This window comes from Syngnathus floridae, chromosome 22 (genome assembly GCF_059516105.1).
Source record: "Syngnathus floridae isolate MCC-2025c chromosome 22, RoL_Sflo_1.0, whole genome shotgun sequence".
NCBI lineage: Eukaryota > Metazoa > Chordata > Actinopteri > Syngnathiformes > Syngnathidae > Syngnathus > Syngnathus floridae.
This window is the reverse complement of record NC_142434.1, coordinates 94427-120703: the sequence shown is the minus strand read 5'-3', so window position 1 is coordinate 120703 and position 26277 is coordinate 94427. Positions and strand designations below refer to the sequence as shown.

The 26277-nt window shown below is 59.3% G+C and overlaps 5 protein-coding genes across 17 annotated transcripts; all 5 read left to right on the top strand.

Annotated features, from left to right (window-relative positions):
- The first annotated feature begins 469 nt into the window (after positions 1–469).
- c4h11orf98 (chromosome 4 C11orf98 homolog) lies at positions 470–2339 on the top strand. Its single transcript, XM_088367359.1, has 4 exons — positions 470–610; positions 1130–1254; positions 1356–1453; positions 1964–2339. Exons 1-4 carry the CDS (start codon positions 572–574, stop codon positions 2059–2061), a joined length of 360 nt encoding a protein of 119 aa, XP_088223485.1. The 5' UTR covers positions 470–571; the 3' UTR covers positions 2062–2339.
- A 270-nt stretch (positions 2340–2609) lies between these two features.
- On the top strand, positions 2610–5843 carry mansc1 (MANSC domain containing 1). 6 transcript variants are annotated; one of them, XM_088367325.1, is made up of 4 exons: positions 2610–2842; positions 3670–3928; positions 4000–4149; positions 4316–5843. In XM_088367325.1, exons 2-4 carry the CDS (start codon positions 3703–3705, stop codon positions 5041–5043), a joined length of 1104 nt encoding a protein of 367 aa, XP_088223451.1. In that variant the 5' UTR covers positions 2610–2842; positions 3670–3702; the 3' UTR covers positions 5044–5843. The 6 variants fall into 6 exon arrangements, with proteins under 6 accessions (XP_088223451.1, XP_088223446.1, XP_088223447.1 ...); XM_088367320.1 differs by having other exon boundaries at positions 2610–2921; XM_088367321.1 differs by having other exon boundaries at positions 2611–2836.
- A 418-nt stretch (positions 5844–6261) lies between these two features.
- On the top strand, positions 6262–17309 carry lrp6 (low density lipoprotein receptor-related protein 6). Of its 4 annotated transcripts, XM_088367151.1 has the most exons (23): positions 6265–6846; positions 7977–8382; positions 8471–8668; positions 9366–9562; positions 9642–9773; positions 9845–10241; positions 10329–10500; positions 11075–11291; positions 11493–11782; positions 11866–12092; positions 12172–12356; positions 12586–12912; positions 12980–13182; positions 13268–13455; positions 13758–13948; positions 14289–14498; positions 14606–14731; positions 14854–15090; positions 15154–15264; positions 15355–15582; positions 15658–15794; positions 15877–15974; positions 16182–17309. In XM_088367151.1, the coding sequence occupies exons 1-23, from the start codon at positions 6792–6794 to the stop codon at positions 16489–16491; spliced, it is 4842 nt and encodes a 1613-aa protein (XP_088223277.1). In that variant the 5' UTR covers positions 6265–6791; the 3' UTR covers positions 16492–17309. The 4 variants fall into 4 exon arrangements, with proteins under 4 accessions (XP_088223276.1, XP_088223277.1, XP_088223279.1 ...); XM_088367150.1 differs by having other exon boundaries at positions 6262–6846; positions 15355–15794; XM_088367153.1 differs by having other exon boundaries at positions 6640–6846; positions 15154–15582.
- Positions 17310–17673: 364 nt separating this feature from the next.
- Positions 17674–23125, top strand: tbk1 (TANK-binding kinase 1). 3 transcript variants are annotated; one of them, XM_088367196.1, is made up of 21 exons: positions 17674–17818; positions 18213–18312; positions 18534–18674; positions 18993–19122; positions 19312–19493; positions 19683–19843; positions 19908–20018; positions 20089–20268; positions 20456–20652; positions 20729–20787; positions 20865–20956; positions 21035–21136; positions 21211–21289; positions 21383–21504; positions 21579–21655; positions 21759–21798; positions 21873–21974; positions 22033–22129; positions 22277–22377; positions 22479–22550; positions 22941–23125. In XM_088367196.1, the coding sequence occupies exons 2-21, from the start codon at positions 18226–18228 to the stop codon at positions 22978–22980; spliced, it is 2172 nt and encodes a 723-aa protein (XP_088223322.1). In that variant the 5' UTR covers positions 17674–17818; positions 18213–18225; the 3' UTR covers positions 22981–23125. The 3 variants fall into 3 exon arrangements, 2 of the variants coding, with proteins under 2 accessions (XP_088223322.1, XP_088223323.1); XM_088367197.1 differs by lacking the exon at positions 17674–17818 and adding an exon at positions 17836–18138; XR_015855432.1 differs by lacking the exons at positions 22277–22377; positions 22479–22550; positions 22941–23125 and having other exon boundaries at positions 21731–21798; positions 22033–22080.
- On the top strand, positions 22557–25846 carry gpr19 (G protein-coupled receptor 19). Of its 3 annotated transcripts, none has more exons than XM_088367310.1 (2): positions 22557–22776; positions 24065–25846. In XM_088367310.1, the coding sequence occupies exon 2, from the start codon at positions 24065–24067 to the stop codon at positions 25310–25312; it is 1248 nt and encodes a 415-aa protein (XP_088223436.1). In that variant the 5' UTR covers positions 22557–22776; the 3' UTR covers positions 25313–25846. The 3 variants fall into 3 exon arrangements, with proteins under 3 accessions (XP_088223436.1, XP_088223434.1, XP_088223435.1); XM_088367308.1 differs by lacking the exon at positions 22557–22776 and adding an exon at positions 23272–23579; XM_088367309.1 differs by lacking the exon at positions 22557–22776 and adding an exon at positions 23599–23748.
- The last annotated feature ends 431 nt before the right edge of the window (positions 25847–26277 follow it).

Here is a 26277-nt window from a genome sequence, read left to right as displayed (position 1 = left end):
GGCAGCCACGCACGCAGGCAGCCACGCACGCAGGCAGGCAGCCACGCACGCAGGCAGGCAGGCAGGCAGGCAGGCCGCGCGCGAACCAGTCGGCGAAGAGTGACGTCACTTCGAGGCAAACGTCGCAAACGCATGTGAAAAGGGCTGGCCATGCCCACCATACTGATCTTTTGGGAGACGCAAAAAAACTGGACTGAACATACGAGGAATAGAAAGAACACACACCACGGTCCCAACACAACCTTCAAGCCAAAGTTCCATGGTGGAATTCTGTATGCCTATGCAACTTGACTCGCAGCGTCCTCAGAACATCGCGCCAATAACGTAACATGAGTCATGTCATGTTTTGTTCCCCTCACGAGGTGTAGTTCATTTTTCAAAATAAAGAGATCGTTCTGACTCCGATCAAATAAACGGAAATAACGCTTGAAGTTATTTCTACTTTCTTGTGCGGCCAAATGACCTCCAGGTGGCAGCAGCGGCCACCCTCCCTCCCTCCTTCCTCCGATTGCCGCGTCGAACAAGACGAAGCGGAAGCAGACGCGGAAGCAGGTGGCAGGCAGCAGGCAGCATGTCTCCACCCGGAGGCAAAATCAACAGACCCAAAACGGTAAGAAAGCTCGGCCAGAAACAGCCAAGGCACACTCGAACGCGCGCAGGGACCTTGCTGCTTGACTTTCAAAGTTGCGGACTTCCCTTAACGCCACACAGAGGAACTCATCGCCGGCCGAAGGCGCTTGAGCTCGAGCTTGAGCTCGAACTTGCGCTGCGTCGCTTTTTTTGTTTTGTTTTGTTTTGTTTTGTTTTGCTTTGCTTTCCTTTGCTTCGGGGCCAAGTGCAGGGAGAAGGAAAGGAGGGTCCTCTTGTGAAATGATACTTGTCAGGAAGAACACGCGAGTTGCCTTCATGTTGGAGCTGCAATGAAAGGGCTGCTTTTTGGGACTGACTGCCCAAATGTTTCATTCTTTGTACGTTTCGCGCTGGCTTCACGTAGGCTGGCTCCTGTCGCTTGGAGTAAATGTCATGTCATGTTGGAGAAGTGACTTGGACTCCTCGGTTTTTACTATGCACAAGCTGAAATCTCTTCAGCAACGTGTGATTTCACCCTAGAAATGTGTTTTTGTGGCAGGACTTGGGCAAGAAGCTGTTCAAGCGCCGTCGCGTCCTGGGGCGGCAGAAGAAGAAGCGCAGTCAGATCGTGGGCGCCGTGCTGGACCGAGGCCTCATCACCGTCCATCACCTCCGGAAGAGGAAGTGGGTTGCCCGGCAGCCCAGCCCAGCCCAGCGCTTGCCTGCGTGCCTTTCGGGGCGCGTCCACAACATGCGCAATAAAAATGTCTGCCCTCTTTCGGCAGAACAAGTCCCAGGGCCAATATCACCTTGTCGGGGAAGAAGAAGCAAAAGCTCATCAAGCAGCTGCAGCACCTCCAGAAGGACAAGGCGCAAATGGAAGGTGAGCTTTTCACATCGGGCCACCGATCCCCGACTCGCTCAGCGTGCCGTCGGATGCTCTCCTCTGTCTACCGTCGGCCGGCCGGCGAAGCGGCTGCGCTCGTCACACGTGGAGTTGCCGGGCAGCCGACGAGGAGATGCTAATGGCGCTAACGTGGAACGCAGAGGCGCTCGTCGGCACAGTCGCCATCGGGACGTACGGAGAGAGAGAAAATAAGACAAGAGCCGCGTCGTAAGCCAAAAGGACGGGCGGGCGGGCGGGAGCCCCGCCCGGGGACCGACGCGCGGTCCCTCGCCCAAAAGCGAATGTAAAGGTCGAGCGCAACGCCTGTCAACAGACAGAATGCCAAAAATGGCCCCAAGTTGGCTCGGGCACCTTCTCTGCCTCCTCTTGTTGCTGCGGCCGGCTGGCATACATGGAAACTGGACATTTTGGGGGTGCCAAAGGGGAGCCACGCCTTCACTTTCGAGTAACCATACAAATGTGGTGTGTGTGTGTGTGTGTGGCCAGTTGAAGCTGCAGCTCATCCACCAAAGAAGAAGGCACGCAAGAAGAAAAGGAGCAGCATAGCCTGCGAGGACGTCAGCATGGACCATGATGGTCAATAACCCAAATGACTCTCTTGCCGTGGGAATGGTGCTCAGGCGCCACAAGTCAGCCATTCCTTAGGCCGGCAGCGCGCATAAACATGTGGACCTTGTCTTTCCTGAAAATGCGCACGCACCCAACGTCCATTGTACTGTGTGCGTGCCTTTTGGTGGATTCAGTCCATTTGACGCGAGTGTTCCTCGCATTCATTTCATGCTCATTGTTTGACTTGAGACTGGAGTGGAAGCGCGTGGCTTGGCAAAGGTGCAATTTCTAATAAAAAAGCACGACAAGCAGACATCATTCAAATCATTGAGATGAAAATATCTATCCATTCACGCAGGTCAGTATGCGTGATGAGAATAAAGGATGACACAATAAAGGAAGCAGATGATAAGAAAGCAGTCGCTAAGGCAAGAATAGACCAAATCAATGAGTCGAATCAAAGTGAGACCCAAATAATGATGAAAAAGAACTTTCAGACAAACGGATTCCAGTCCTGAAAAGGGAGCCAGCCAGCCAGCGAGCGAGCGAGCGAGCGTGTGGCACCCCGCCCACTTGCATCCCCCTCCCCCTCCCGGAGGACAAAGCCAAAAATGGGTCATCTGCTCGGAACCAGCGAGCTTCTTCGTCCCGTAAGACGAGCAGCTGCCGGCGGCCTCGACTCGACTCGCCTGGCCTGGTCTCATCTCGGCTCGGCTCGGCTCGGCTCCCCTGGCTGCTTCACTCCGGCGGAGGGAGGACCACTCGGCTGGCAGCTGAACCCAATCGGGCGATCAGCTTTGCATCCGGCAGGTGTGTGTAAGTGTGTGGACGGGGGCGTGTGCGCCGCGCCGGAGCCTGGCGGTACCAGGAGCGATCGAACCTGCGGACGGAAGCGGTGAGCGGCGTGAGATTATGCACGGACGTCAAGCAATGGGACCGAGCGACCGCACGCACGCTTGCGCTCGCCCGCCCGCCGTTTGATTCCGTACGAAGAATGGCGACTGGGCGGGTGACGTCACCGTCCGACGAACAAAGACTCCGAGCGGCGGACGAACATTTTAGAGTTGGCTTGCACGGCGAGCGAGCTGCGCTAGCATTAGCTAGCCTCTGAGGAGGAGGACGAGGATGAGGGAGGGATCGATCGGCCATCACTTGGCTCGATGCAAAGTCCACTCGGGCTCTCGATCTGACGTCAGCGCGCGTGCAGGCAAAGTCCTTGTGCACTTTGGACGCCAAAGGTCCTGCTAACGATTAGAAGAAGTTGACGGGCCAGGTCTGCGCGTGTTTTTCCCTCGTCTGCGCGAATCCAAATTTGGTGCCTCTTTGGCGTGCCTCTTTCTGTTGCCTCGTGGGCTCTCACGGTCACCGTCGAGTCTTTCGAGTGGGCCCGAGCCCAAAGTGACACCTGCCCGCCTGCGTCTTCGCTGCCTGCGTGGCCGCCCGCCCGCCCGCCGCACGGCTTGTTGACTCGTCAAAGTTTTTGCTGTCGGCCACTTCCAGACTGGGCAGTCCGGTGAGGTGACCAGTCCATCGAATTGGGTCTATCCTTGTGTCTGTCTTGTTTTGCGACTGGCGGGCGGGTGACATACGTGTGTAGGTGTGTTGCGCTTCACGTTGACCTCGATGCCCTTTGTTCCTTGCAGACGAGCGACGAGGCCGTGGGCCCGCCTTCCGCCATGACTCGGCCGCTGGTCCTAGCGCTGGTCCTGGCGCTGGTCCTGGCTCTGGCCCCGCCGTGCGTCCGCCCCCAACCCGAGAGCTGCTTCTCCCGGCAGCACGCCAACGCCGCCGTCAACGCCAGGGTGGCGCTCGCCGCCACCGCCGGCGTCACCGCCGCCGCCCGATCCGCAAAGAGCGAGCAGGAATGCGTGCTGGCCTGCTGCTCCCAGCAGGCGCAAGCGGGTGAGCGCCACGTCTCCCCCTCATCGCCTTGATGTCGCGGCGCCGTCCTCATTGTCTCGGTGTCGTTGCAGGCGCCAAGTGCAACGTGGCCGTGTTTAATGGCAACAAGCATGGTGGCGGGGGCAGCGAGGACAACTGCTTCCTGTACCACTGTCCCAATGAGCGCGACTGTCCGCTGATGCAGGCGCCGCCCGGCGTGCGCACCTTTGACATCTTCAAAGGTAACAACGTTCCGTGATTGCGGCTCGGGAGATGGCCGCGCCTTCGCTAGTGAGCGACCGACACCTACTGACCAGAAGGACATCCGGGTCTCGTTCTGCCACCGATGAGCTTTCCAAAGCGGACGGTAGCGCTCACGTTCTGCTCTTCTTGTGGTTTCCCGCACAGGTGTGATCCACCCAAGCACCGTCCGTCCCGCCGCGACCCCGATGGCCAGCGCGCCCGCACTGACCGTCGCCGCCGGCCGAGACGTTTTCGTGACCGTGGCGGCCGCCAAGCCGGCGGCTACAAAGCAAAAGAAGGCAAAAAGCGACAAGAAGACAAAAAGTCAAGTGGCGGCGGCGGCGGTGGCGGCACCAAAGACTGCTGCCGCAGCGCCTTTGAGCACTCCGCCTCCTCCGAGCACACCTCGGCCTACGACGTCTGCCGCGAGCGCACCTCCGACAAGCGCCACGACTCCGCCCCCTGTGACGACAACTCCCGCCGCTGCAACGTCCAAGCCTCCGTCTCCTCCAACCACGACAACGCCGCCTCCTAGCAGCAAGACTCTGCCTCCCACACCTTCTCCTTCAGCGGCACCCGTCACTCCTTCTCCGACTACGAGCACGAGCCCTCCTCTCCTGACAACGCCTTCGTCACGTCTGACCACAGCCACTCCGATAACATCCGGCAGCAGGCGTAGTCAGGCGTCCAAGGTGCCGGCAGGTTCCCAGGAGAGCGGCGCCAAAATGTCATCGGGCGCGCCGAGGAGCGGCGTGGTGGCGTTCCTGGTGGCGGGCGCGGTGGCGCTGATGCTGCTACTGGCTGCGGCGCTGGGCGGGCGCAAGGCTGTGGAGTCCTTCGACAGACGCCATTACACGCGGCTGGAGCTCACCGACCTCCACTACGACCTGTGACGCGGCCGGCGACGCTCCACGGCGAGCGATAGATGGCGGGACACGGCGAGCGGGGAGAATATCTGCAAACTCAGGAAGACGCTCGCCGACGACACGCGGGACTTGACTTGCTGTCGTTTCATCTTCTTCGAAACGCCACTGAATAGTGGATGAAAAATCACTCTTTTATTTCCAGGTTTCAAACGGACGATCCACTCTGATTGGGTGACAGGTTGGCCCCGTATCGTCCGTCAGGAAAAATTGTTGCGCAAAGTCAAATGGGGTGTTGACAGAGAGGAGAGCTCGGTTTTTCTCACTCTGCTTTCCTGGAGGACTCGACAAATGTGTTGTCAGAGAGGCTGAAATCTTGAGCCATTTGACAAGTTTAACTTCAACAGTGGCGAACGGATTCTCCAAATAGTCATTTTGAGATTCAGTCAGTTGTCTCTTGATGAATGACTAATTGCACTTCTCCATCACTGGCATGTTGTCCATCTGCTTACAAGCGCGTGCGCACGCACGCACGCACACACACACGCGCACACACACTTTGTTTTAAGATGACGCTTTGGTCGTCTTGAATGGCGAGCGTTTCTTAGCAATTGTAGTGCTCATCTTGACCACATGGTGGCGGCAGCAACTGGCCCAATCGCTCGACACCCTCCCAGCATTTTTTGCTCATATTTGTCAGATTGTTCATGCTGCTATTGGGTTTAATCCAAAACTAATCTTGTTCTCCAATCAAGCAAGGCTTTTTTCAGAGTTTCTTCTTCTTGTACGCATTAAAACTGGAAAGATTGTTTTTCATTTTGAAAAGCCAATGTCATTTCTAAATCGTGTCGTGGTGAAAAGTGACTATTGTAGGGCTGTTGTTTGCTGTCGAGGAAAAAAGTGCAACAAATAGATTTTTACATTGAAAATGTGGGCTGCGGGGGGGGGGGGAGCGCAGAGGCAGTTTATTTTCGTTGAAATCGCGTGATGGCAGTAGGCTCCAACGAGTTTACGTGGATGTGATTGAATTAATAGGACGTAATCGCACTCGATAATGGTAAATGTGAAAGATTAGAATAGCAGCAAGGCGCTTTGGTGCATGGCAAAAAAAAGTTGTTGGAAGTTTGCAGCAGTCCAAGCAGGAGAGAAAGTAGTCCCTGTGGAATGTGAGTGCGTTTGCGCGTGCAGCGACTCCCTTTCTCCTTCCTTCCTAGGATGTGTTTTGGTCTCATCTTGCCGCCGAACGACGAGGTTGTCGAGCGTGCGGCTCGGCGATCATTTGATTTGGTTGGCCTTCGAGGGGCTCGCTCGCTCGTCCGACAATAGCGGAGAGGGCGGACGGATACGGCGGAGGCTGAGAGGCCACGACAATGTACTGGCGTGCTTCGGCTTCCTCGGGAGAGTTGGAGCGTCGCGCCTGGAAGCAAACAAGCCAACAACGAGCCCGAGACGAGTGACAAAGGCCGCCAAACGACGACGCCAGCCGAGCCATGGAACGTGCGAGCGCCCCGGCCACCGCCTGAGCCACTTGTGCGACGTCGAAGGAGGGAGGAAACAGCCGGCCAGCCAGGCCAGGAGTTTACGTTCGAGGCCGCCCGCCCGCCCGCCGCCGAGGTTGAGATTGAGAAGGAGGCGCAGGCGCAAACGCAGGCGGGTCGCTCGCTGGCTCAGTCAAGCGAGCGAGATGTTTTTGCTCGCTGGCCGCTGACGAGCAACGAGAGGCGGCGACGAGCGCAAGCCGACGAAGGACGAGGAAGAAGCCAGCGACCGTGAGCAGCATGGCCGCGGTGCTGCGGACGCTCTTGTTTTCCACTTTTTGCCTCCCGCTGCGAGGTGAGTCCACCGCCCGACCGATCGGCCGCCCGCCCGCACTTGACTCGAGTCGGCCTCAAAGTGCTCACGAATGGGCTGCGTGGGGTCCTGATAGCTCGTGTGCTGCTCGCGGCCCGAGCGCTTTTGCTCGCGCTCCTACTTTGTCAGGGCATCAGACGACGTGCTAGCGCTAGCCGCGCTAGCCCGTCTTCGGCTAGGCGAGGCGAAGCGAACGGAGCACTTTGGCCAAGTTGGCTGAAAAACAACCTCGCTCGCCCCCCAGGACTGCGCTTCTTTGCCCTCCCCACTCCGCATTGTTTGGCTCTCGGACCCCCACCCCGTCCGTCGCTATCCATTCCTCCTCTTTTAATTGCCGTCCGTCCGTCCGTCCGTGCGTACGTGCGTGCGCGTTGCACAACAACAGAAACGCAGCAACGCCGAGCCGAATGCTGCAAGCGACGGGACAAACACGCTCGCTGAAACGGTCTTCATCCGAAAGACATGCCGAGGATGCTGCTGGTGCTGCTGACCATGATATCTGAGCGCTCGCTCGCTCGCTCGCTTCGTCTGTCGAACTCTTCTAAAAGTTTTACTTTTCCGAAAAGCACAAACTGAAATCCAGGAGGAGGATTCAGTTGCCGTTTCGCTCATATCGTACCATCGACAGGGAAACTGTCCAAAATGTTGACCATCGTTTTCCAAACTCAAAGCAGATGCTCGCAAATGACCTGGGAGACTCTGCAGAATCGAGAGCAGGTTTAGCGTCGAGGGGCCGGACTTGCAACAATCGGGCAGATTTGAAGTTCAATGAGAGCTCGCGATGAGCCAAAACGGTCGCCTCTCAATTTGATACGTAAATTGCCGCGCTCGCCGTCCAACGGCACGTTTGCTCTTCTCGACTTTGTCGGTCCCTCCGTTTCAAGGGGCCTTAGATGGCTCGCTCCGAGCGCACCTTCGAGGTTGTTTGCTGGACATCCGCCGACGCTTCTCTCGGAGCCCGAGCTTTCGCGGCCGGTTGCCGAGTCGGCCGTTTTCGCCGCTTCTCCGCGGTCGCTTGGGGTTCATGGCCTTGCCGTTCCCATTTCCGACGGATGGGATTTGGAGCGGCCCCCGGTTCAGATGAGGATTTGTTTTTTGGTCGCCGCCCTCAGGCCAGCCGCTGCTGCTGTACGCCAACCGACGGGACCTGCGGCTGGTGGACGCGTCCCGCGAGCGCGCCAACGCCAGCGTGGTGGTGGGCGGCCTGGAGGACGCGGCGGCCGTGGACTACGTCTTCTCGCAGGGGCTCATCTACTGGAGCGATGTGAGCGAGGAGGCCATCAAGCGCACTGTCTTGGACCGGGCGGGTGGTGGCGGCGGCGGGGCCGTACACACGGTGGTGCCCGGCCTGGCCTCACCCGACGGACTGGCCTGCGACTGGCTGGCCGCCAAACTCTACTGGACCGACTCGGAGACCAATCGCATCGAAGTGTCGGAGCTGGACGGAAGCCTGAGGAAGGTTCTCTTCTGGCAGGAGCTGGACCAGCCCAGGGCCATCGCCTTGGACCCCGCCAGAGGGTGAGTAGCGTGGCCCTTTGTTTGCCCGTCGCACACCTGTACACCGCTCGCCATGATGCGCTGACGGCACCTTTTGCGACGGCGGCAGCTTCATGTACTGGACCGACTGGGGCGAGATCCCCAAGATCGAGCGGGCGGGCATGGACGGGACCGAACGCTCCGTCATCGTGGAGCGCGACATCTACTGGCCCAACGGACTCACGCTGGACTACGAGCAGCGCAAGCTCTACTGGGCCGACGCCAAGCACAGCTTCATCCACCGCTGCCACCTGGATGGCACCAACAGGTACTGACCCGAGCCTTCTGCGTCTTTGCTCGCCTGCCTGTGTGAGTGAGTAATGGAGAAGGACCAGAAGCAGCCCCAAAAATCACATGTGCTTGTGGGGGGGGGCAACGAAAAGTGTGTGTGTGCGGGTGTGTGTGTGTGTGTGTGTGTGCGCGCGTGCGCGTGTGTGCGTGTGTGCGTGCGTGTCTACTGGGGACTCGCATTGGTGGGCGCCAGTTGTTGATGGAAAACAGATGTGTGATTTGCTGCTGCGCTCAGGCCCGCGTCACGGCGCTCTCAGCGCAAAAGGTCGAGCTCCGCCACCCGGGCCCATATTTCAAGGCGCCTTTGCTAGCATTACACTTTGGCACGTTGCGAGCCGCATCACTTGAATTGCGGACGGCTGGTGTTTTGGGGGCAAAAAATATGCAGCTCTGGCAGTACGGCAACCCCCTTCCAGAAAATACAGGTCAAATCTGCCATCGAGAGCCAACAACTGGCGGTCAAAGCTTTTGAAGCTTGGCGCGCTAGCTGCTAGCTGACGTGACAACGTATGGAGGTCACCATCCCTTGGCCAACTACGGAATTTCACCCAAAACAAATGGTTGGGGGGGGGGGTGCAAAAAACCCCCCAAATAAACGACCCAGGCAATCACTCAACAAATTCAAAGAAAATTTGATCATGAGCCGCTTCCTCCACGTTTCTGTGCTCCTTTAGGGAGGTGGTGGTGAAAGGCAAGCTGCCTCACCCGTTTGCCCTCACCCTCTTTGAGGACACGCTTTTCTGGACCGACTGGAACACGCACTCCATCCACTCGTGCTCCAAGCACGACGGCGGCCGGCAGCGCGTGGTCCACTCGGACATCTTTTCCCCCATGGATATCCACGTCTTCAGCGCCAAGCGGCAAAGCCAGAGTGAGTCCAAACGGCCGGCGGCGCGGCGCGGCTGCTTGTTTCTTGAGCCGACGTTCAACGGTTTGTGGCGGCGTTTCAGCGAGCACGCCGTGCTCTCTGGACAACGGCGGCTGCTCTCACCTGTGCCTGCTGTCGCCGGCCGAGCCCTTCTTCCGCTGCGCCTGCCCCACCGGAGTGCAGCTGCTGCACGACAACAGGACCTGCCGAGATGGTCGGTCGGGGCAAAAGCGGGCCGGGCCGGGCCACGGGAAGAAAACCCAAATTGATGCTGGGCTTTTGCAGGCGCCACACGCATGCTGCTGCTGGCTCGGCGGACGGACCTGCGCCGCATCTCTCTGGACACGCCCGACTTCACGGCCATCATCCTGCAGGTGGACGACATCCGGCACGCCATCGCCATTGACTACGACCCGGTGGACGGCTACATCTACTGGACGGACGACGACGTGAAGGCCATCCGCCGCTCGCTGCCCGACGGCAGCGACGCCCAGTTGGTGGTCACCTCGCAGGTCAGCCACCCGGACGGCATCGCCGTGGACTGGATCGCGCGCAACCTCTACTGGACCGACACGGGCACGGACCGTATCGAGGTCACCCGCCTCAACGGGACCATGCGCAAGATCCTGGTCTCCGAGGACCTGGACGAGCCCCGGGCCATCGTGCTGGACCCCGTGGCCGGGTGAGCGTTTGATGCAGATTCCATCGGGACCGGCGTGCTATTGGGCTATTCGCTTGCGAGTTCTTGACGGCATGTGGTGCTCCTCAGGTACATGTACTGGACCGACTGGGGCCAGGTGCCCAAGATCGAGCGTGCCGACCTGGACGGCACGGAGCGGCTGGTGCTGGTCAACACCTCGCTGGGCTGGCCCAACGGCCTGGCGCTGGACTACGACGAGCGCAAGATCTACTGGGGCGACGCCAAGACCGACATGATCGAGGTGAGTCACGCTTGAGAAAGGACCAGGTCTGCGATTCCGGTCCACGTCAGAAGGCGCTTTCCTTTTTCTTGAATGGCAAATGATTGGATTGGCGGGCGGGCGGGCGGGCGGCCGGTGCTCCTCTTGCCTCCCCGCCCGCCCCATTGCGACTCGGACCTCCTCCCTCGCTTCCTCCCTCCCTCCCTCCCTCCCTCCAGGTCTCGTAATTTTTCTTTCTTTTCTTTTCTTTCCGTGGCCGGCTCCCACATCTGGTTGCGATTGTGGCTGCGCTGCAGCTGTGGTGGGCTCCGTTTAGAATAGAAGCAGAAAGTCAAACATCGCCACACGGTGGTCAAACCCTTTGGCTCACCATGGAAAGAAACTTTTATGTGCGCACGCACACACACATATACATCAAGTATAAATAGATATTTTGCTACGTATATCATAGATATATTTATATCTCATAGCTATATTTCTATATGATAGCTAGCCATGCATGATGTGGGAAAGATGATTTGCCACGTCAGCCAAATGGGCGTTGGCTTACGGGCAACAAATGAACCCCCCCCTCCCCCGGCTGGCACTGTGTCAGGTGATGAACATGGACGGGACGTCGAGGCGGGTGCTGGTGGAGGACAAGCTTCCTCACATTTTTGGCTTCACGCTGCTGGGCGACTTCATCTACTGGACGGACTGGCAGCGGCGCAGCATCGAGCGCGTCCACAAGCACACGGCCGAGCGCGAGGTCATCATCGAGCAGCTGCCGGACCTCATGGGCCTCAAGGCCGCCTACGTCCGCCGGGCCTTCGGTGAGTTCGTTGTCAAACTCGCTGGCTGGTGGGACCTTTGGAGCAGTCGTTTGCTAGGCGGCCGGGCCGGGCCGGGCCTGGCCTGGCCTGGCCTGGCCTGGCCTGGCCTGGTCTGGTCTGGCCTGGCCTGGCCTGGCCTGGCCTGGCCTGGCCTGGCCTGGCCGGGTCTGACCGTCGCCTGCCCCTTTGCCTCCTCGTCAGGCAGCAACGCGTGCGCCCACAACAACGGCGGGTGCAGCCACCTGTGCCTGTTCAAGCCGCAGGGGGCGCAATGCGGCTGCCCCATCGGCCTGGAGCTGATCGCCGACATGCGCACGTGCATCGTGCCCGAGGCCTTCCTGCTCTTCTCGCGCCACACCGACATCCGCCGCATCTCGCTGGAGACCAACAACAACAACGTGGCCATCCCGCTCACCGGCGTCAAGGAGGCCTCCGCCCTCGACTTTGACGTCACCGACAACAGGATCTACTGGACCGACATCACCCGCAAGGTGCTCCGTCCGGCGCGTCCGTCCGTCCGTGCGTGCGTGCGTGCGTGCGCGCGCTAAAAGCCCTTACGCGCTTTTCTTCGCAGACCATCAGCCGGGCCTTCATGAACGGCAGCGCCCTGGAGCACGTGGTGGAGTTTGGTCTGGACTACCCAGAGGGCATGGCGGTGGACTGGCTGGGCAAGAACCTATACTGGGCCGACACGGGCACCAACCGCATCGAGGTGGCCAAACTGGACGGCCAGCATCGGCAGGTCCTGGTCTGGAAGGATTTGGACAGTCCCAGGGCGCTGGCGCTGGACCCGGCCCAAGGGTGAGCGCGAGTCCCGCTTTGCCGCCCGGCCGATCCGGCCCGGCCCCGCTCAGCCCAGCCGTCTCCTCCTCCTCCTCAGTTACATGTACTGGACCGAGTGGGGCGGCAAGCCCAAGATCGACCGAGCGGCGATGGACGGGAGCGGTCGCGTCACTCTGGTGGCGGACGTGGGCCGAGCCAATGGACTCACCATCGACTACGCCGAGCGCCGCCTGTATTGGACCGACCTGGACACCACGCTCATCGAGTCGTCCGACATGCTCGGTGAGGCTCGACCCGACCTATTCGTGGCTAACAAATTGGTCGCCTGTGGCGGGCAACTCACAATAAGTGGAGCTTCTCTCGTGAGATACCAATGCCCGACAAAGAAAGGACCTGACGGATGGACGGACGGACGGACGGACGGAAGGAAGGAAGCGGGACGGGCCGACAGTCGCGGTCGACTAGCGGCTGGTGCCGTGCCCGTAATGACGAGACCTGGTTTCATCTTCAGGTCAGGACCGCGAGGTGATCGCCGATGACCTCCCTCACCCGTTCGGCCTGACTCAGTACCAAGACTACATCTACTGGACGGACTGGAGCCAGCGCAGCATCGAGCGGGCCAACAAGACCAGCGGGCAGAACCGCACCGTCATCCAGGGCCACCTGGACTACGTCATGGACATCCTGGTGTTCCACTCGTCCCGCCAGGGCGGCTGGAACGCCTGCGCCTCCACCAACGGCCACTGCTCGCACCTCTGCCTGGCCGTGCCCGTTGGGGGCTTTGTGTGCGGCTGCCCCGCCCACTTCTCGCTGGGCTACGACAACAAGACCTGCAACGGTGAGGAGCCGAGCCGGTCGGGCCGCGCCACCCCGCCCCGCCTTTTAATCCGCTTGTTGTTTTTCAGCGCCGACGTCTTTCCTGCTCTTCAGCCAGAAGACGGCCATCAACCGCATGGTGATGGACGAGCAGCAGAGCCCCGACATCATCTTGCCCATCCACAACCTGAGCAACGTGCGCGCCATCGACTACGACCCGCTGGACAAGCAGCTCTACTGGATCGACTCCAAGCAGAACGTCGTGCGTCGCGCCCAGGAGGACGGCAACCAGGTGGCGAGGCCGAGGCGCATTCTGCCGCCGCCGCCGTTTCAAATACTGGCGGGCTAATGCTGGTCGTCTCTTTGTGCGCCGCCAGAGCATGACGGTGGTGTCGGGCCTGCAGCTGTACGACCTGAGCATCGACATCTACAGCCGCTTCATCTACTGGACCAGCGAGCTCAGCAACGTCATCAACGTCACGCGCACCGACGGCGGCCGCGTGGGCGTGGTGCTGAGGGGCCCGCACGACAAGCCGCGCGCCATCGTGGTCAACCCTGAGCGAGGGTGAGTAGAGAGAGTGAGATGTGCGTGGCCAGCCAGCTTCTTCTCCTCCTCTGCCTCTTCTTCTTGCTGTTGAGAGAGGCCTACGATGGCCGCTTTCTTTGTGTTCCGTTTTTTTTTTTTCCTCTCCGCTCATTTGTTTGGAGCGGTAATTGCAGCCTTGGCTTTGCTTCGGTCCGGCCGGTAATCTGCGTGCGGTTCGCAGATGAACTTTGCAGATGTCGTCGTGAGGAGGAGCCCGACGCCTTTTTGGCTGATTGATTTTTTGGGGGGGGATTTTGAACGTGCGCCCTGTGTCGTCTCAGGTACATGTACTTCACCAACCTGCTGGAGCGCTCGCCCACTATCGAGCGCGCGGCTCTGGACGGGACGGAGCGCGAAGTGCTCTTCTTCAGCGGGCTGGGCAAGCCCGTGGCGCTGGCCGTGGACAACGAGCTGGCCAAGCTCTTCTGGGTGGACTCGGACCTGCGGCGCATCGAGAGCAGCGACCTGTCAGGTATGCGGCGGCGGCGTCCTCGTCGAACATGGCCACTCCAAAAGCAACACTGCTGCACTGCGCTCTAGTGGCTGATCTCTGCAGTGCACATCAACCCAGACGTGCTCTGTGGGAAGTACAAAATGTGTCTAATATTGAGAGCAATTTCACCGTAAATGGTCTCAGCTCATGTTTGGCCGGTAGGATGCTATGAGACGGCGGGCTAATGCGTGTCCCGCTCCTCCCGCCCGCCCGCCCGCCCGTCCTCCCCCCCGCCCCCCCCCTCCTCAGTTCCTTACTTGTTTTGTTGGCCGAGTTCCCGAGCGCCTTGTTTTCCTTTGCCCCGCCCCCGCCCGCCCAGGCGCCAATCGCATCGTCATCGCCGACTCCAACATCCTGCAGCCTGTGGGCCTGACGGTGTTTGGCAAGCACCTGTACTGGATCGACAAGCAGCAGCAGATGATCGAGCGCATCGACAAGACCACGCGCAAGGGCCGCACCAAGATCCAGGCGCGGGTGGCCTACCTCAGCGACATCCACGCCGTGCGCGAGCTCGACATGAGGGACTACGGTGAGCCAAATACAGCCTTTTATTCGGGACTCGTGAGTGAGCGCGCGCGCGCCCGAAAAACCTCATTGGCGGCCAATGGCTGACGTGCGCTCGGCGTATCGTGGCAGGTAAACACCCGTGCACGTGGGACAACGGCGGCTGTTCGCACATCTGCATCGTCAAGGGTGACGGCACCAACCGCTGTTCCTGTCCCGTCCACTTGGTGCTGCTGCAGAACGAGCTGTCCTGCGGAGGTGATTGCCTCTGTCCCCGCGTCTGTCCCCGCGTCTGTCCCCGCGTCCGTCCCCGCGTCCACCCCTGCCTCCGCCCCTGCCTCCGCCCACCCTCCCTGACGCTCTTCGTCATGCCCCCTCAGAGCCGCCCACGTGTTCCCCGGAGCACTTCTCGTGCCGTTCGGGCGAGGTGGACTGCATCCCTCAGGCGTGGCGCTGCGACGGCTACGCCGAGTGCGACGATATCAGCGACGAGGTGGACTGCCCGGTTTGCTCGGACAGCGAGTTCCAGTGCGACAGCCGCCAGTGCATCCAGCTCAGCCTTCGCTGCAACGGCGAGGTCAACTGCCAGGACCGCTCCGACGAGAACAATTGCGAAGGTGAGACTCACCTGCTGCCCGCCCGCCCACCGATTTCGTCGCTCAAGTCGCTCTGCCTTTCAGTGCGCTGTCCGTCGGACCAGTTCACCTGCGCCAACGGCCAGTGCGTCGGCAAGCACAACAAGTGCGACAACAACAGGGACTGCGCCGACAACTCGGACGAGACCGGCTGCTGTAAGACGCTCGCTTGCTCGCTCGCTCGCTCAGTCGCTCGGCGCTTCCTCCCCCTCGCCGTCCTTCATCTCCTTCTTCTCGGTGCGGCAGACTCCGCGGATGAGCCGCCCCCGCCCAACAACACGGTGGGCTCCATCGTGGGCGTGGTGATGGCGCTCTTCCTGGTGGGCGCCATCTACTTTGTGTGCCAACGCGTCCTGTGCCCTCAAATGAAAGACGACAGCGAGACGGTCGCCAACGACTTTGTGGTCCACGGGCCTTCCTCGGTGCCGCTGGGATACGTGCCGCACGCCGCCCCCCTGTCCGCCTCGTTGCCGGGTGAGGCCAGCCGGCCGGCCGGCCGGGGAGCCCCGCCACCCCCTCCGGCGCTAACCCGCTTGTCGTTTGTGCCAGTCATGTCCGGGGGCAAGTCGGCCATCGGCTCGCTCAGCATCATGGGCGGCAGCAGCGGCCCGCCGTACGACCGCGCCCACATCACCGGCGCCTCATCCAGCAGCTCGTCCAGCACCAAAGGCGCCTACTTCCCTCCGGTCAGAACCTTTCTACACATGGGGGGGGGGGGGACGACCCTCAAATCGAGGGAATGACCATGTGAAATGTTCTTGCCGCTAGATCCTGAACCCGCCTCCTTCTCCCGCCACCGTCCGCTCGCAGTATACGCTGGAGTTCGGATACTCGTCCAACAGCCCGTCCACGCACCGATCCTACAGGTACGCCTCCAGCCGACAAAGGAGGTTTCCAAAAGCTGCATACGAAAGTCAGCAAAAAAGTCCTTTGATTTGCAAGCATTGGCTTTTGTCTCATTCATTGATGCAATTGATTTGGAATTGGAGGAAAAGAATGCGCTCGCTCGCTCGCTCAGCCCCACGCACAAGTGCACGTTTGCAAGTGGCTAACTCATGTCGTCCGTCCCGCAGCTACCGGCCGTACACGTACCGCCACTTTGCCCCTCCCACCACGCCGTGCAGCACCGACGTGTGCGACAGCGACTACACGCCGGGCCGCCGCGCGCCGCTCAAGTCAGCGTGCGGCCGCGCGGCGGCCAAAGACTACGCCAGTGACCTCAACTACGATTCTGAGCCTTTCCCGCCGCCGCCCACGCCGCGCAGCCAATACCTGTCGGCCGAGGAGAACTGCGAGAGCTGCCCGCCGTCGCCCTACACCGAGCGCAGTTACTCGCACCACCTCTACCCGCCACCGCCCTCACCCTGCACGGACTCGTCCTGAACCCGTGACGAAGCTCGCCAAACCCCACCCCGGTGTAAATAGCAATTGTGCATAAATGAGGTTAAAAATGGGAACGCCAGGCCGGCTGCTGCGGAACATTTGTACATTGAAAAAGAGGAAAACATTTATATATTTTCTATACAGCGTTTACTGATGATGCTATAGAGGTTTGTATTCTGACGTTTGTACATTTTTTAAGAAAAGCTTTTATTCAAATCACACACAGAGAAGTTGCCTTAAAGGACACACTACGCCAAATACGGAGCGTCCGCCATTCCAGCCGCCCCATCCCCGGTTGGCCTCGGGCGCCATCCCCGCCGGTTCGCCTCGAGCGCCATTCCCACCGGTTCGCCCAAGCCCCCCCCAGTCCCAATCGAGCAGCCATCTTGTGCCTGAGCAGTTGAACAGCAAGTGTTTTTGCAGCAGCGCAGCATTGCGGTGCGTTCATAAGCTACACGTTATCGAGCACACCGAGAAGCAGCAGCAGCAGCCGCCGCCGCCGCCACCACCTTGTAAAGCGCTCCTTCCTCCTTTTCTATCTCTCATGAGCGTGACCATGTTTGTTCTCTTCTGTCGCGTACCTCAACCTGCGGAAAGTACGACATTGAGCCGTCGGTCGGAGCCACGGTTCCTGGCCCTGACAGTTTGCGAAGCCGCCGGCTCAGCAAGTACGGCGGCGCGTTTGGCCCCGGCTCGGTGTCTTTTCTATTTTTCAGCGTTTGGTTGTTCATCCTCTACTTTGGCCCAACCGGCTGCCACCGTTAGCCGCTCCTGTCCTTCTCCTTCCTTTTGTCCAACATAAAGTGAGTGACCTTGTACTTTCTGCCGTCTCGGTGTCTGTCATTCCTCCGTTCTCCCCCAAGTTGACGTCAACGCTGTCCGAGGATAATTGACATGGAATCAAGAAGAAAAGCAGTCAGATTGCCGCTTGTATTAGAATCGACCTAGATAAAGTTGGATTCCATCATATGCTTGGTTTAGTGAGCGGCTGCAACATTTATTGTTCACGCATGGCACCGATAGTCCTTTGAACTGATGGAGCGAACATGGATTGCCCGTGACTTTTTCACACGACATTGATATGCTGGGGGGTTTTCGGACAGAAGAGGGGGGAATGTGAATGTGTTTCTTTTTGCGGGTATCCAGAAATCCAGCTTTTTAAACAATCGTTAACGTGGTACTGTCATCTCAAACTCGCCACCCGGTGAGAAAACTCAGCTTGTTGACGGCAGGTGACGTCAGGTGCAGTTGTCTGCGCTGTGATTGGCTCCCAGGGCACGTGACCAGGCCAGAGCGGAAAAGGAAGCGCTCAGTTGCAGCGACGAAGGTAAGTCAGCGTCCTCCTCTACATCGTATTAAGCCACAAAACTCCCCTTTTCACTTTCACATCGCATTTTAGCCTTTAGCACCCAGCTTGGCCACCGGCACCCCAGCTTTGATGCCGTGCGCTGCTTTGTTAGCGGGCCGCCATGTTGCCCGTCCGGAACAGAGGCCGGAAATGCTGCTTGAACTTCGCTCCGCTCGCTTGTCAGTAAACGTTATTTGGCTTCGTCACTCGGGCGCTTCGGCGTTGTGACGGCAATCAAACGAGCACTTTGGGCATTTTTCCGGGTCACGGCGAAAACGCGGAAAAGCGAAAGACTGGCGGTGATTTCCCGCTCTGACGTCATCGCAAGGAGATTGACGGGCAGGCTATAATTACTGTGTGCGTGCGCGCGCAGGTAGGTCGTGATAATGCAAAGCACCACCAACTACCTGTGGCTCATCTCGGACCTGCTGGGTCAGGGCGCCACGGCCAACGTGTATCGCGGCCGACACAAGGTGAGTGAGTGAGTGAGTGAGTGAGTGAGTGAGTGAGTGAGTGAGTGAGTGAGTGAGTGAGTGAGTGAGTGAGTGAGCGAGTGAGCGAGTGAGCGAGCGAGCGAGCGAGCGAGTGAGTGAGTGAGTGAGCGAGCGAGCGAGCGAGCGAGCGAGCGAGCGAGCGGTCGGACGCGGGCTGCGGAGCCGGCTGGTGGGTTGTCAATTGTGTGAGGTGTTTCCAGAAAACGGGCGACCTGTATGCGGTCAAAGTGTTCAACAACCTGAGCTTCCTGAGGCCGCTAGACGTGCAGATGCGAGAGTTTGAGGTGCTCAAGAAGCTCAACCACAAGAACATCGTCAAGCTTTTTGCCGTCGAGGAGGAGGTTGGTACACAACGAGGAGCACACCTTGCGTATTCCCCGTTTTGACTTACGCGGCAGCCACTATACATACGTTGGTGAGGTGAGGCACCCAGAAAGTGACGGACGGAAGCTATTCAGGAAGTCAAGTGTAGTAAGGTTTGATACTCGGGCACTTGAACTTGCAAAGCAAAGCCATATTTGGTGGAGTGTGGCGTCAAGTTACACATTGAGTTGTGATTGGAGACAGCTCCAAGTTGTTCAGGAAACCCACGTGAGATGCATGCCACAAGCATCCGCTAAATGACATTTTTGTCGTTTGGCTCCGTGTGCTGCGTTCAGTCCAACACGCGGCACAAGGTCCTGGTGATGGAGTACTGTCCGTGCGGGAGTCTCTATACCGTTTTGGAGGAGTCGTCCAACGCCTACGGCCTCCCCGAAGACGAGTTCCTCATCGTCCTGCATGACGTCGGTGAGGGCTGGCGCTCCTGCCCGGCCGGCGCTTTTGCCCGGCCGGCGCTTCTGCCCGGCCGGCGCTTCTGCCCGGCCGGCGCTTCTGCCCGGCCGGCGCTTCTGCCCGGCCGGCGCTTCTGCCCGGCCGGCGCTTCTGCCCGGCCGCTCACGCCGCAGGCTCGCTCACGCCTCTCTTTGATGGCTCCAGTGGCGGGAATGAACCACCTAAGGGAATACGGCATCGTGCATCGCGACATCAAACCTGGCAACATCATGCGCGTCATCGGCGAGGACGGACGCTCCGTCTACAAGCTGACCGACTTCGGGGCCGCCCGTGAACTGGAGGACGACGAGCAGTTTGTGTCGCTCTACGGGACCGAGGAGTACCTGGTGAGGCGGCCGTCGGGGCCCCGTTGCCGGCCGCTCCAACTGTCTCGTTCCGTGTAGCGTAGTAGTTGGCTATACAAAAATCTCTGGGTGGCCAATCGTTGATTTGGGCCGCCGCTGCTTCAAATATGGCAAGCGGGTAACCCCGCCCCCACATTCCCGAGTCACTCGGTGGGTCCTTTTGTCCGGCAGCATCCCGACATGTACGAGCGCGCCGTGTTGAGGAAGGACCACCAGAAGAAGTACGGTGCCACCGTGGACCTGTGGAGCATCGGCGTCACCTTCTACCACGCCGCCACCGGCAGCCTGCCCTTCAGACCCTTTGAGGGCCCGCGCAGGAACCAGGAAGTCATGTAAGTCCCTCGAAGGCGGCCTGCTGGCGGGCTGGCAAACATTTTCAGGCTCTCGCTGCGCCAGGTACAAGATCATCACAGAAAAGCCCTCCGGTACCATCTCGGGTCACCAGAAGTCTGAGAACGGCAAGATCGAGTGGAGCACCGAGATGCCCGTGTCCTGCAGTTTGTCCAAGTCAGTGGCGCCCCGTCTGCGCGGGCCGCACCGTCGCCGTGGCCCAACGTGTGGTCGGTCTGGCCGTCAGGGGTCTGCAGAGTCTGCTGACTCCGGTCCTGGCCAACATCCTGGAAGCTGACCAGGAAAAGTGTTGGGGCTTTGACCAGTTCTTTGCCGAGACCAATGACATCCTGCACCGGGCGGTGGTCTTTGTCTTCAGCCTGCAGCAGGCCACCCTGCACCACGTCTACATCCACGAGTACAACACGTGAGAGTGCTGGGCTGGGCTGGGCTGGGCTGGGCTGGGCTGGGCTGGGCTGGGCTAGGCTAGGCTAGGCTAGGCTAGGCTAGGCTAGGCTAGGCTAGGCTAGGCTGGACTCAGCCGGACCGGTACGAGCCGCGCGGCCGCACCTCGTCCCGCTCACCCCGTGACGCGGCCGCCGTGCCGTCGGCAGGGCGGCACTGTTCCAGGAGCTGCTGTCTCGCCGGACCAGCATCCCTCCGCACAACCAGGAGCTGATTTACGAGGGCCGGCGCCTGGTCCTGGACCCCAACCGCCAGGCCAAGAGCTTCCCCAAGACCACCAGGGACAACCCCATGATGTTGGTCAGCAGAGACCCGGTGGCCACCGTGGGGCTCATCTTCGAGGACCGTAAGTAACCTCCACGGCGGCGCCTCTCATGACGGCGCCGCTCACGACGGCGCTGCCACTCCTGTCTCGTTCGCAGCAAGTCCCCCCAAAGTGCAGCCCCGCTACGACCTGGACCTGGACGCCAGCTACGCCAAGGTGTGTGCGTGCGTTACGCTTGCCTCCAAAGGTAGACTCTCACTCATGGCCCGATGCCCCCCCTGTCCTTGGTTCAGACCTTCGCAGGGGATGTCGGACACCTTTGGAAAACGTCCGAGTCTCTGCTTGTCTACCAAGAACTGGTGCGCAAAGGAGTCCGCGGTCTCATGTGAGTTGGTGAGGAGGAGGAGGGGGAGGGAGGAGGAGGAGGGTGACTCATGACGGTGCCCATTGTCGTGTCCAACAGCGAACTGATGAAGGAGGACTACAGCGAGATTGTCCACAAAAAGTCCGAGGTGTTCCACCTATGCAGCTTGGCCACGCAGACGCTGGAGAAGACCAAGCAGCTGTGAGCCAGCCGCAGCCGGCCGGAGCCAGCCGCCTGAAGAGCGCCGCTTTCATGCCTTTCGTGTGCGTGAGCAGGTTGGAGGTCCTCGTGCAAGCTGACATGCTGACATCCGAGTACGACGAGATCGCCGACATGCACAAGAAAGTCGTGAGGGTGAGTGGGGCGCTGCCCGACAACTTGGTGGGAGCCGCCGCCACCGCCGCTGTCTGGCACGCTTTGCGTGTGTGTGTGTGTGTGTGCGCACAGATCAGCAGCTCGCTGGAACCAATCGATCGAAACGCACAGGACCTGAAGGCCAAGTTCCTCCCGGGAGGTCTGCTGAGCGACGCCTGGACGCAGCAAGTGGGCACGCACCCCCAAGACAGGAAGTAGGACACGCCCGCCGGCCGCGCGCGAACGCCTCCATACGGGTTGGGGTCTGACCGCCGTGATGTGTGTGCAGTGTGGAAAAGATTAGAGTTCTACTGGATGCCATCACAGCCATCTACCAACAGTTCAAGAAGGACAAAGCTGAGCGCCGTCAGTACAGCTGCAGTACACCTGCAGTACACCTGCAGTACACCTGCAGTACACAACAACATTGGCTCTTCTCAGGCATGTGCATGCGTGCGTGTCTTTTCAGGTCTGCCGTACAACGAGGAGCAGATCCACAAGTTTGACAAGTAGGTGTCCTCCCTCCCTCGTTCTGCCGCTGCCACCGCCTGGCTTGGACTCTGGTGTTTGTTTGCCACCACAGGCAGAAGCTGGTCCTGCACGCCAGCAAAGCGCGCTCCCTGTTCACTGAGGAGTGCGCCATGAAGTACCGCCTCTTCATCTCGAAGAGCGAAGAGTCCATGAGGTCAGCCAGCCGCTCTCTGCCGCCGCCACTTGCCTTGGCTAAACTAAGGCGCTTACAGGAAGATCCACCTCGTGAGGAAGCAGCTGCTGGCCTTGACCACTCAACTCATGGGCATCGAGAAGGAAGTCAGCGTGTTGATGGAGCGAGCCGCTAAGGTGGGCCCGAGAGAGAGTGGGAGAGAGAGAGAGAGAGAGAGAGAGAGAGAGAGAGCGAGAGAGAGAGAGAGAGAGAGCCAGCCAGCGCCAGCAAGCGTCTGATGCCTCAGCCCGTCGGCTGATCTCGTTTTGTCGCCTCGGGTCCAGCTGCAGGAGCAAATTCCCGCCCATGTCCTTCCGTTGGTGTTGAGCGGTCTCAAGCCTCAGGCGTACCTGAGCCAGAACACGCTGGTGGAGATGACGCTGGGGTGAGAGAAGCGCAACTCTCGCCAAACCGGGATGACATCACCGACCGTTTTGTGTGTGTGTGTGTGTGTGTGTGTGTGTGTGTTTGGGGGGGGGGGGACAGGATGAAGAAGCTGAAGGAGGAGATGGAGGGTGTGGTCAAGGAACTGGCCGAGAACAACCACTTCCTGGAAAGGTCACGCCACTCTGCTCGCCGCTGCGTGTGCTAGCGTAGCGTCACGTCGCGTCATCCTTTGGATGGTCGCGACGCCGCTCCAAGTCTAGGCGAACTTCAAGCGCGCGGGCGCAGTTTGGCCTTTTGTCGGGTCGCCGGTACATTTGGCCGGGCCCTGTATTCCGTAATTCCCCGAGCCCGCTAGCAGTTGTGTTGTAGCGCAAAACTAAGCCCAAAGGTCAAAAAGGTAAGTCAAGTTGCTCTTCTTTTGAAGTTGGCCTTTGCCGTCGCTCGATAGGTGGCCGTCCGGGTGTGGCGTTCTTTTCCCGCGTGCATAAAAATAGGCCCGGCCGGCTCTCAGCTTGAAGCTTAGCGGGAGGTGCTGAAAGGCGCTCTGCTGCTCTTCTTCAGATTCGGGACGCTGACGCTGGACGGAGCTTTGCGGGGTTGAACCACGGCACGGCACGGCACGCCACGGCAAAAGTTTTGCTTTTGTAAATAGCTGCTGCTCTTTTGTAAATATTTCAATGGCAGCTCAGCTTTGTACATGTGATGATGATGATCAAGGTCCAATAAAAAGATCCAAAACAACAAAACCAATGCAACAAAAAGCCATTGACGACATGTCACGTGACGCATTGGTTGCTATGGTGTTGCTGTTGCCATGGTGATGACATGCTGCGACAGCAACTTCTTTTCACGTAAGCAACAGCTGTGTGTCTGTGCGTGTGCGTGTGCGTGTGCATGTGCGTGTGTGGGAGCCAAATGTATTTGTATGTATGTATATACGTATGTGTGTAACGAGCCTTTTCCAATTTGGGTGGGCGTTCCTTGTGAGGGGGGCTGGGTTATGCCACCCTCACACATGACTTGGTACGTCCCAGGAACTCTCTTCCTCCTCTTCATCTTCCTCCTCCAGTGATCAAGGCGCGCGCGCACGGACACGATGGACGCAAGTCGCCTGGTCCTCCTTTTTGTCATCTTCATCTCCCGCTCTGAGGGCTTTATCGATTATCAGCTATTTTAAATCATTGTGCAGCTCGCTTGGAGGTACGTGTCCGCGCACCCGCAATCTCGTGTGCGACGCGTACGTAGACGACAACGCTGATTGACTAATTGAGACTTAATCGTTGAAGGCAGACGGGTGCGCGCAGGGGGCGGGGCTCGACTCGTCGTTTGTGTGCGCGCCCGCCCGCTCGTCACTTCCTGTTAAACGCGCGTAAGCCTCAAACCTGCTGAAATGAGGAATGTTTCACATTACTAAATGCAAATTTAGCTTTCCTTTATGAATTCATGGAGGTGTCCGATATTCATTTTCTGTCAAAAGAGAAATATTGGACTCCAGCCACTGCACTGCACTTAACTTAGGGGGCCGGTTTTCTTTGGTTTTTTTTTGCAGTGAATGAAAAATATTTGAATGCTTGAATGAGTTCTTGTCGTGGCTGGCGTGGTTATTCGGAAAAAGTAGCCTCCCAAGCGTCGCGGTCTGGCCATGTGCCCTTGCTGACGTTAAGCATCATGTGCTGTGCTTTCAGATGGTGTACTCGTGGGCTAACACGGAGGCCATGGAGCGCTTGCTGTTTGCGCCGGCCTTCTCCTATCCGGCGTCCTTCAACTACTCTGAGATGGAGAACGGCACGGCGGCGGCGGCGGCGGCACCCGTGCCCTCCGGCATCCCGGCGACCTCCCCCCGGGCACGGGCGGCCGAGGACGGGCTGACGTCGGGCGAGGTGGCGGCACTGGCACTGGTGTTGGGCGCACTGTGGCTGCTGTCTGTCCTGGGCAACGCGCTGGTGTGCCTGGTGATCCGCCGCAGCCGGCGAGCGCAGTCCACCACCAACTACTTTGTGGTGGCCATCGCCTGCGCCGACCTGCTGCTGAGCGTGGGTGGCGCCCCCCTGGTTCTGGTGCAGGTGGCGTGGGGGCGCTGGCCCTTGAGCGCGGCAGCGTGCGCGGCCACCCGCTACGTGCAGCACCTGTGCCCCGGCGTGCAGGTCTACGTCCTGCTGTCCATCTCGGTGGACCGCTTCTACACCATTGTGTACCCGCTCAGCTTCAAGGTGTCCCGCGAGAAGGCCAAGAAGATGATCCTGGCGTCAGCTTTGATGGCCGCCGCCCTAGCGGCGCCGTGCATCACCTTCTACGGCGCCGCGCCGCCGGCCGACAGCCACCACTGCCTCTTCTTTCTGCCCGACAGCCGGGGCGGCGTGTGGTACGCCGCCGCCCACCTCCTGCTGGGCTTGGCTCTCCCAGCGGCGCTCATCGCTGCCTTCTACCGGCGGGTGGTCGGCCACATCTGGAGGTTCGGAGCCGACGGCCACGCGGTGCGGCGCACCATGAACACGGTTCCTCGCACCAAGGTGAAGACCATCAAGATGTTCCTGGTGCTCAACTGGCTCTTCTTTGTGACGTGGACGCCCTTCTACCTGGCGCAGCTGTGGCACCCGCGAGAGGAGGCCGGGCGGCGCCGGGGGCTGCTCTTCTTCGCCGCCGTGGCCTGGATCTCCTTTGGCTCGGCCGCCTCCAAGCCCACCTTGTACTCGGTCTACAACGCCAACTTCCGACGTGGCATGCGGGAAACCTTCTGCATGTCTTCGGTCAAGTGTTACCGCGGCGACGCCTACACCATCACCGCCAGCTCACGCTTGGCCAAGAAGAACTACGTGGGGGTGGTCGACACGCCCGTCAACGCCAAGGACGCCGCCGCCACCTTGGAAAGCTTCCGGCGCGACGCCAAAGATCAGAAGAAACTGGCCTGGGCCACCCACAACACTTTTGTGTAACGCGCTCAGCCGAGACAGCGGGGCTGGCAAAACCCAGGGCGTTAACGTGGGGCTTGGCGGCGCTTTTGGGGCGGACCTCGACGGTATGCCCAACAAACAGTCGGCCTCTCGGAAGGCCCCCGACGGACTAAGCTTTCCGAAGGGCCAGCTCGTCTGCATATTGTTTTATGGGTAAACGTAGACGGAAAAATCCATCGCTGTGACTTTTTGTATTGCTGGCGGTAACTCATTGTTTTCAAGGAGAAGCAAATGTGTTGTCAGGGGTGTTTTTTTTTTTTTTTCTTCTTTCACGTTTTGACTGCCTTTTCTCAAGATCCAAATTCCATGTTCATGTGGCTTCTCCGTGAAAACAAACCCAAATGCATCTTGAGGTGGGGGGCAGCGGCTTCTTTTCACTCTTCACGTTCCACTTTTCTTGTCACTCGGGCGGGCACCACAGTCAAGGGAGCTGGCGTTTTGCATTTCCATGACAGTGTGTAGAACGTTTCGATTTTGTCATCTTCTTTCACAAGAAAAGCCCACATTTCGTTTCAATCCTGCGCCAAATGTCGTTCTCTATGTACATTGCTTTGTGTGTGTATAATGGTAAGTCTAGTACGCTCGTCGCCCGCTGTCTTTCTGCTCCATAGTAGACATCACCTACCTAGCTTTCACAAATTTGCTGGCTCACTGACCCAATGCAATGCAATGCAATGCACTCGCGATGCCGAAGACATTGTGGTAGGATTGCCAAACCGGCCCGCACCGCCGGCACGCGCTTTGGATGGAAGCAGGTGTAACGTATGAATTCACCACTAGATGGCGGTAAAGGTTACACATTGGAGCCTTCGCGCCGTAGTAGGCAGCAAAAGAGACGCCGCGCCGGTGTCCGTGACACCACACACAAGCGTGCCACGCGTTTCTCCTCGATCAGACGATGTACGAGGGCATTTCCACACTCTTGCCTTTCTCGATTGCTTTTTGTG